General features: G+C 41.5%; 1 protein-coding gene across 3 annotated transcripts in view; it reads right to left on the bottom strand.

The window, feature by feature from the left end:
• Positions 1-742: 742 nt before the first annotated feature.
• The window catches only part of LOC115107176 (protein quaking-B-like), a 35,270-nt gene continuing 26,171 nt past the window's right edge, over positions 743-9,841 (bottom strand). The window contains exons 4-8 of one of the 3 annotated variants that reach the window (XM_065007878.1): positions 9,657-9,800; positions 8,034-8,121; positions 7,565-7,861; positions 6,799-6,895; positions 743-1,985 (exon numbers count right to left, since the gene is read on the bottom strand). In XM_065007878.1, coding sequence (XP_064863950.1) covers positions 1,970-1,985; positions 6,799-6,895; positions 7,565-7,861; positions 8,034-8,121; positions 9,657-9,800 — 642 coding nt within the window. In that variant the 3' untranslated portion in view covers positions 743-1,969. The other 2 variants (XM_065007879.1, XM_065007880.1) reach the window with 2 other exon arrangements.

Raw genomic sequence — 9,841 nt, 5'->3', positions numbered from 1 at the left:
GTAGGTAGGTAGGTGTGTGTGGTGAGTGAGTGAGTGAGTGAGTGAGTGAGGTTAGGTTGCACAATCGATTTGCTTCAGATTGTCCATCACCTTGGAATCTCCTTTTTAAAATCTGTCTAGCTGTTTGAGTGGGAGAGAGCCAGAGAGATGAGGGGGAAGGGGGAACAAGTATGCTTGGCCTACTTTCTTTCTAAAGTATATAAGTGTATTCCAATAGTATCTGCAGTGTGTCTAAGATTAGTACGCAGAAAGGAAGCTCTGAGGAAACTTTAGATGCTACAGAGAAAAAGTGACAAAGTTTGTTAGTTTTTTTTTAAACTACCAGTTTAATAATATGTTATCGTTTTCCAGTACAAAGAGTTATTATTATTATTTTGACCAGCTTTTAAAACGTTAAACATTAACAACACTTTTTAATGATCTGATTCACACAGTTTATATTTGAAAAGAAACCAAAGCAGAGACAGATATGAGTAAAGAGGTTAACAGTACAGGACGGGTCAGTTAGTACAAAGAGTAGATTAATATTCAGTACTACAGAGTTAATCCTCCTTTACACACAGACGTTACAGAAGGTAAGCAACACTGAGATTAACTTGAAAAACGAGAATCTTCCAGAACATTTGAAGGTTTTCAGTATATCAGGACTTTAAAAACACTCTGGACACTTTGTGAATGGCACATTGGTTGGAGGCAATATTAGCTCTTAAACTGAATGAAAAAATATATTCATAGTAAGGTATACTGTTCTTATCTGAAAACATAATTTAATGTTATTTCTCACATAAAAAATATAATATAAAATTGCATTATAAAACAGATGTTACAGATGTTGTACAGTATTGTCCATGTTTTGTCTTGAAGGAGACGGTTTGTGTGGAGTAAAAACAACCGCTTGGCAAGAGGCTAGTTAGGGGCTCAAATATGTAACACACACACACACACACACATCTAATAACACAACACTATACGATAGAGTGTGTTCTCAAAGGCAGACACACACACACACACACAAATACATAAACACCACTCCCCAAAATAAAATAAACACACAACATTAATACTGTTCTGAGAAGGTCCTACTGCACAGACGGAAGGAACAAACCCTTTGGCACTTCACTCTAAACCCAGAAGACATGTGGGTTTATGTTAAATCACAACATTGAGATGGTTTCTGCAAAATACACATCTCTTTCACTGTGTTGAGAGATAGAAAAGATGGCGTCAGGTTATTCCTCTTTCATGGAGGTTAGAAAGCCTTCATAAGAAGGCTGGTCTGTAACAGATCTATTTAAATAACTAAAAGGCACTTGGTTCTCCGCATATCTATAATACTGTGACGTTGTGGTTGAGACTATACCTGGAGAGCTTAGATCTTACACATTAGATAGGCTCAGCTCACTGTCGAAAGGCAGGCATGGTGCAACAGTCGAGACTCTAGTCTTAGAGAGGACATCGTGTGAAACTGGTGTGACCTGGTAAACCCGATCTAAGTAACGTTTTGTGTGACCGTGACGTTTTGAGAACAGGGACAGTCAGACTAGTGGCCGTGGAGGGTCAGTGTGCTCGACAAGTATAATTATGATCACACATATGACTGTTATTATTTGGATTATTGAATTATTATAATATTATAGCTCCACATCGACTCAGTGCAGGGCAAGGAATAGAGCCAGGTTATCTGACCAGTGCAGATTGGGGAGATTTGGTTAAAGGGGGTTGTGGTTGGGTGGTTTGGCTGTGGGGTTTCCTTTAAAAGGGGCACATGGCTTGATAGTGTAGTGTTTGGGTGGGTGTGGCTGGTGACTGGGTCCTGATTGGGTCCTGAAGGTTCGTTACCATGGCCGCTGGTCTCTGGTTGGTTAGGCAGAGGTGACTCTGGGGGAGGGGCGTGGCTGCTGTCCAGAGCATGGCAACGAGCGAGGCACGGGCGGAGACGGGTGGGTCATCAGTGGGCAGAGGTCAGGGATTAGTTGCCGTGGCAGCTGGGGGGGGGGGGGGGTTAGGAGACAGACGGACATACACAAAGAAATGAGAACATAAAAAAGACACACAGAAAAAGATAGAAAGAGATTAGTGTCAGCTAGTGGTGTCAAGATGACCACATGAAAGATCTACTCCAGTCACACAAACACACAAAACCTTCACTACATTGACAGTTACAAGTCAGTAGCCGCAGGTTGACATAAGGTCTGGCATCAGCATGAAGTGACACGATGTGAGATGCCAACCAGTGACTGCTGACATAGGTACTTATGAATGATTGTATACTGCTAATGAAGGCATCGTAAAAGAGCCTTTGTAGAAGGGTTGAACACTGTTACAGTGAGGCTAGCTGCATTACAGACTGAGAAACCATGGAGAGAGCAGAGGGTATGGTTTCCTGTGAGGGTGTGACAGTGTCACTGACGTCTAAGCAGTGGTTAGCAGTAGTCACGGTGTAACGTTATGGTGTCTTCACAGAAAAGACCAAATGCAATGATGACCAATTAATTGATTAAAAATGATCTGGCGATGATTTCCAGACTGCTGTTAGAGAAGAAACGAGGCCTACGGTTAACAGAGAGCCAAGACATGCTAAGAGATGTGCTTTTTTTAGAAGGAATTAATAACAGATATTTTTAACAGATATTTTCTAATTATAATAATTTACATTGGTTTTCAGATTTTTTATTTTTTTTTAAATCTCCATCTTTGGTTCTCTATGTACACCAGTTGAACTATAGCTGACACACAGCAAGGCAAGTCCTACTGTTGCCAAAGTGACACCAAGAATACACCAACATCACTTTAAAACACAAAGTCATACCCGAAACAACCCTTGAACCATTTGCTTCATAAATATGAATTAGAGCTTCAAGTCTACAGTCTAAACTCTATAGAAAACATCCATTTATTTTTGGAAAGCACATGAGCAAAAACGACAATTATCTAAAAAAGAACAGGCTACGCACAATGAGATGACAACGGAATGTCTATCTAAATTCTCTCTCATGTAAACCCATCCCTACCCCGAAGGTCCAGTATTGCTTACTTTACACACACACACACTACGGAAATCTCCTAATAGAGATTTCAGTAGTCGTTTTGAAATATAGGGTCATATACTACACAGTATAGGATCATATGGAGTACGGCTATGAGGTGGCTGTTTCAGCTTCAAGTACTGTATGTCTCTGATCCATTAGATCCACAAAACAATCATTATAAAACCACATCAATAAATAAAAGACAAAATCAAATGAAAGGAATGGTGTAATTTAAGACAATATAAAACGAAATGACTACTTGTATCTAAGGTTGAACAGTAGTGAAATAACCAGGAAAGAAAGAGAGAGAGAGAGAGAAAGCAAGGGACACACCTTCTCATTCAAGGGTTTTTCTTTATTTGTACTATTTTCTACATTGCATAATAATAGTGGAGACATCAACACTTTGAAATAACACATATGGAATCATGTAGTAGCTAAAAAAGTGTTCAACAAATTAAAATATGTGTTATATTTTAGATTCTTCAAAGTAGCCACCATTTGCCTTGATGACAGCTTTGCACACTCTTGGCATTCTCTCAACCAGCTTCATGAAGTAGTCACCTGGAATGCATTTAAATTAACAGGTGTGCCTTGTTAAAAGTACATTTGTGGAATTTCTTTCCTTCTTAATGCGTTTGACCAAGACCAAGACCAAGTCCATATAAGCAAAGAGAAATGACAGTCCATCATGACTTTAAGACATGAAGGTCAGTCAATCTGGAACATTTCAAGAACTTTGAACGTTTCCTCAAGTGCAGTAGCCAAAATCATCCAGAGCTATGATGAAACTGGCTCTTATGAGGACCGCCAAAGGAAAGGAAGACCCAGAGTTACCTCTGCTGCAAAGGATACGTTCATTAGAGTTAACTGCACTTCAGATTGCAGCCCAAATAAATGCTTCACAGAGTTCAAGTAATAGACACATCCCAACCTCAACTGTTCAGAGGAGACTGCGTGAATCAGGCCTTCACGGTCAAATTTCTGCAAAGAAACCACTACTAAAGGACACCAATAAGACGAAGAGACTTGCTTGAGCCACAAAACACGAGCAATGTACATTAACTGGTGGAAATCTGTCCTTTGGTCTGATGAATCCAAATTTAAGATTTTTGGTTCCAACCACTGTCTTTGTGAGATGCAGAGTAAGTGAATGGATGATCTCTGCATGTGTGGTTCCCACCATGAAGCATGGAGGAGGAGGCGGTGTGTTGGTGCTTTGCTGGTGACACTGTCTGTTATTTATTTAGAATTCAATGCACACTTAAACCAGTATGGCTACCACAGCATTCACCATCTCATCTGGTTTGAGTTTAGTGGGACTATCATTTGTTTTTCAACAGGACAATGACCCAAAACACACCTCCATTCTGTGTAAGGGTTATTTGACCAAGAAGAAGAGTGATGGTCCTAACCCAACTGAGATGGATTGGTATGAGTTGGACAGAGTGAGGGAAAAGCAGCCAACAAGTACTCAGCATATGTGGGAACTCCTTCAAGACTGTTGGAAAAGCATTCCTCATGAAGCAGGTTGAGGGAATGCCAAGAGTGTGCAAAGCTGTCATCAAGGCAAAGGGTGTCTATTTTGAGAAATCTCAAATATATTTTTTATTTGTTTAACAATTTTTTCTAACTACATGATTCCATGTGTTATTTCATAGTTTTGATGTCTTCACTATTATTCTACAATGTAGAAAATAGTACAAATAAAGAAAAACCCTTGAATGAGTAGGTGTGTCCAAACTTTTGACTGGTTCTGTATGTATGTATGTATATACAGTTGAAGTTGCAAGTTTACATACACTTAGGTTAGAGTCATTAAAACTTGTTTTTCAACCACTTCACAAATGTCTTGTTAACAAACTATAGTTTTGGCAAGTCGGTTAGGACATCTACTTTGTGCATGAAACAAGTAATTTTTCCAACAATTACAGACAGATTATTTCACTTATATCACACTGTATCACAATTCCAGTGGGTCAGAATTTTACATACACTAAGTTGACTGTGCATATTAACAGCTTGGAAAATTCCAGAAAATTATGTCATGGCTTTAGAAGCTTCTGATAGGCTAATTGACATAATTTGAGTCAATTGGAGGTGTACATTGGAGGCCTACCTTCAAACTCAGTGCCTATTTGCTTAGGAAAACCACAATAAATCAGCCAAGACCTCAGCAAAAAAAATTGTAGACCTCCACAAGTCTGGTTCATCTTTGGGAGCAATTTCCAAACGCCTGAAGGTACCACGTTCATCTGTACAAAAGAATAGTAGGAAGGAGGAAGAAGACACGTTCTGTCTCCTAGAGATGAACGCACCTTGGTGCGAAAAAGTGCAAATCAATCCCAGAACAACAGCAAAGGACCTTGTGAAGATGCTGGAGGAAACAGGTACCAAAGTATTTATATCCACAGTAAAGTAAGTCCTATATCGACATAACCTGAAAGGCCGCTCAGCAAGGAAGAAGCAACTGCTCCACAACCACCATAAAAAAGCCAGACTTTCGGTTTGCAACTGCACATGGGGACAAAGATCGTACTTTTTGGAGAAATGTCCTCTGGTCTGATGAAACAAAAATAGAACTGTTTGGCCATAATGACCATCGTTATATTTGGAGGAAAAAGGGGGAGGCTTGCAAGCCGAAGAATATCATCCCAACCGTGAAGCACTGGGGTGGCAACATCATGTTGTGGGGGTGCTTTGCTGCAGGAGGGACTGGTGCACTTCACAAAATAGATGGCATCATGATGATGGGAAATTATGTGGATATATTGAAGCAACATCTCAAGACATCAGTCAGGAAGTTGAAGCTTGGTCGCAAATGGGTCTTCCAAATGGACAATGACCCCAAGCATATTTCCAAAGTTGTGGCAAAATGGCTTCAGGACAACAAAGTCCAGGTATTGGAGTGGCCATCACAAAGCCCTGACATCAATACTATAGAACATTTGTGGGCAGAACTGAAAAAGCGTGTGCGAGCAAGGAGGCCTACAAACCTGACTCAGTTACTCCAGCTCTGTCAGGAGGAATGGGTTCAAATTCACCCAAGTAAAACAATGTAAAGGCAATGCTACTAAATATTAATTGAGTGTATGTAAACAGGGAATGTGATGAAAGAAATAAAAGCTGAAATAAATCATTCTCTCTACTATTATTCTGACATTTCACATTCTTAAAATAAAGTGGTGATCCTAACTGACCTAAAACAGGGATTTTTGTCTAGGATTAAATGTCAGGAATTGTGAAAAACTGAGTTTAAATATATTTGGCTAAGGTGTATGTAAACTTCCGTCTTGAACTGTGTGTGTGTGTGTATATATATATATATATATATATATAGGAGGGGGGAGAGAGGGAGAGTGAGAGGGGAGAGAGAGTAGAGGACAGAGAGAGGAGAGGACAGAGAGAGGAGAGGACAGAGAGGAGAGGACAGAGAGAGGAGAGGACAGAGAGAGAAGGACAGAGAGAGAGGGGAGAGGGGAGAGGAGAGACAGTGAGAAAGAGAGTGAGAAACATAGTATGTAAAGAGAGCTCTCAGAACTCTGAGAATCACAAGGTCACAGTCAGATGGAGGAAAGGTCCATTCTAAAAGCAGGGGACAACAGACTGTTGTTAGACATTTACACACAGCCCCACTGTTTGACTTTCCTCTCACATTCTGGTCTCATTCCTCTCTTAGCAGGCGGCACACATAGGTCAACTGACGGACACACACACACTGTGGAGCAAACACAATGAAAACCACTCACGAATGCGTATTCCCACTCACACAGTCTGGTGATCTAACTGACCTCTGTCGGTGTTCACTACTCTTTGGTAAGGATGGGCTCTCATATTGTGGCGTTGCACCTGAGCCGTCATCGCTCCTGCTCACCGCGCAACCACATCACCAAAACACAGGAGGTTAACAGTGACACCATCAAACAGTGACATCATCAAACAGTGACATCATCAAACAGTGACAGAATCATTAAGAAGACAAGAGGCCCATTTCAGATAAGCCTGTCCAGTGTGTGTGTGTGTGTGTGTGTGTGTGTGTGTGTGTGTGTGTGTGTGTGTTTGTATGTGTGTGTGTGTGTGTGTGTGTGTTTGTATGTGTGTGTATGTGTGTATGTGTGCGTGTGTGAGAGGTCCATGTGTAGGAGAGAGTTCATCTCTCAGCCTTTGGTTTGGAAAGCCATACCTGGAGACAGAGAGAGAAATAGAACCAGGTCACAACACAACAACACAACCCTCATGCCCAAATCAACTTGATCTGTGTGTGTGTGTGTGTGTGTGTGTGTGTGTGTGTGTGTGTGTGTGTGTGTGTGTGTGTGTGTGTGTGTGTGTGTGTGTGAGCTGAACAGAGGGAAACCTAACTGGGAACACCTAAGTGAGGAACTTCATGTTCTCATCACAGTGGAAGACTCACACAACAGAGCTCAGATCAAACTACAAAGAGCTACCGCAGAGGTCAAGAAACTGCTCGTACCAGCTGTGAGTACCAAGAGTTTCATGATATAATTGTCTGTCTGTATCAGTGTATCTGTGCTTACCTAGTACACCAGTAGTGTCCATGGGGTATTCTAGTATAGATGGAGTTAGGGTGTAGGGGGAATATTCGTAGGGAGCGTAGAAGAACCCTCCTGATTCAGGTGATTGCTGCATCAGTGCTGCGTGCTGATTGGCTCCTTGCATGAGGGCCTGCTGACTCTGGATCTGACGAATCAGGTGAGGCATGAGGTTGGGCTGTTGACCAGGGGCGGGGCTCCGCATAGCCTGCTGCATGACAGGGGAGGGGCTGGAGATGAGCCGAGGCTGCTGAGAGGAGGCTAGGGAGAAGGCCATAGTGGCTACACACATCATGCACCCACACACACACACAGACACACACCCACAGAAACATAGAGAGAGAGAGAGAGACCGAGAGAAAGAACAAATAGACAATCCATTACTAGATGAAAAAAACACCTCCCTCAAAAAGTCAGTTTCAGGACAGGCGCTTCATGATGATGTCATCCTTACGTTGCTTGATGTTGGCGTCTCTGTAGGTTCCGTTGAGAATGGCGAGCTCCATTAGCTGCATCTTTTTTAGACTGTCCTCTCCATCAGCCTACACACACACACACACACACACACACACACACACACACACACACACACACACACACACACACACACACACACACACACACAGACACAGTTGGTTGAAGGTTGGATTATGCTACGCTCTGGCCAACAGATTGTGAGGGATGTACAGCTAGGTCAGGTTAAACTAACAGATACAGTTGAAGTCGGAAGTTTACATACACCTTAGCCAAATACATTTAAACTCAGTTTTTCAATTCCTGACATTTAATCCTAGTAGAAATTCCCAGTCTTAGGTCAGTTAGGATCACCACTTTATTTTAATAATGTGAAATGTCAGAATAGCAGTAGAGAGAATTATTTATTTCAGCTTTTATTTCTTTCATCACATTCCCAGTGGGTCAGAAGTTTACATACACTCAATTAGTATTTACTAGCATTGTCTTTAAATTGTTTAACTTGAGTCAAACGTTTTGGGGAGCCTTCCATAAGCTTCCCACAATAAGTTGGGTGAATTTTGGCACATGCTGGTGTAACTGAGTCAGGTTTTTAGGCCTCCTCGCTCACACACGCTTTTTCAGTTCTGCCCACAAATTTTTGATGGGATTGAGGTCAGGGCTTTGTGATGGCCACTCCAATACCTTGACCTTGTTGTCCTTAAGCCATTTTGCCACAACTTTGGAAGTATGTTTGGGGTCATTGTCCATTTGGAAGACCCATTTGCGACCAAGCTTCAACTTCCTGACTGATGTCTTGAGATGTTGCTTCAATATATCCACATAATTTCCCATCATCATGATGCCATCTATTTTGTGAACTGCAAAACTCTTGTTGGAGAAATGGCTTTTTCCCAAGAAGCTATTTTTGTAAATGTTTTACAATTCTAAATTTAAAACAATCACATTAAGGTACTTAATTGTTACCCAGAAATAATTTGATATTGAGATATAAACGGCTGCAATGGACCTTTAACATGTATCATTATAACCTCTCTGGTGTTGATACTGCACCCTGATTGGACAATTTAAGAGACAGGGGCGGGACAGAATAAGTTCACAGGGGGCATTAGTTATATTACTGTAAATCAATGCAGTGTGATCTGAGAGTTCGTTTGAGGGTTCATAGCTACTCTATTCAAAGTTGAATTTCAGTAGAGTAACATTGTTAGCAATAATGTGTCTGTGTGAGGTGTGGGGAGAGGGTAGGAGGCTAAGAGAATGGGAGAAATGTTGAGGACACATGGAAAGAGTTGATGTGAGAAAATAGAGAGAGAGAGAGAGAGAGAGAGAGAGAGGAAGAGGGAATTCATTAAGTGTGAGGAGTGAAAGGAGTGATAGAGTGAAGAGAAAGTGTGAACAGTGTCTCCATTCATCCCCTAATTTCACATGCATTACCATGGTTACGCCTTTATACATGCTGCCTGGCGAATTACCCAACTCCCCAACACACACAGACACACACACACAGACACACAGACACACACACACACAGAGACACACACACACAGAGACACACACACAGACACACACACAATTATATCATGAAACTCTTGGTACTCACAGCTGGTACGAGCAGTTTCTTGACCTCTGCGGTAGCTCTTTGTAGTTTGATCTGAGCTCTGTTGTGTGAGTCTTCCACTGTGATGAGAACATGAAGTTCCTCACTTAGGTGTTCCCAGTTAGGTTTCCCTCTGTTCAGCTCTTCCTGATACACACACAAAACAATAATATTACGGTGTGTGTGTG

The sequence above is a fragment of the Oncorhynchus nerka genome, linkage group LG23, assembly GCF_034236695.1.
Source record: "Oncorhynchus nerka isolate Pitt River linkage group LG23, Oner_Uvic_2.0, whole genome shotgun sequence".
Classification (NCBI taxonomy): domain Eukaryota; kingdom Metazoa; phylum Chordata; class Actinopteri; order Salmoniformes; family Salmonidae; genus Oncorhynchus; species Oncorhynchus nerka.
The sequence above is the reverse complement of the archived record's forward strand: the minus strand, read 5'-3'. Positions and strand labels throughout refer to the sequence as shown.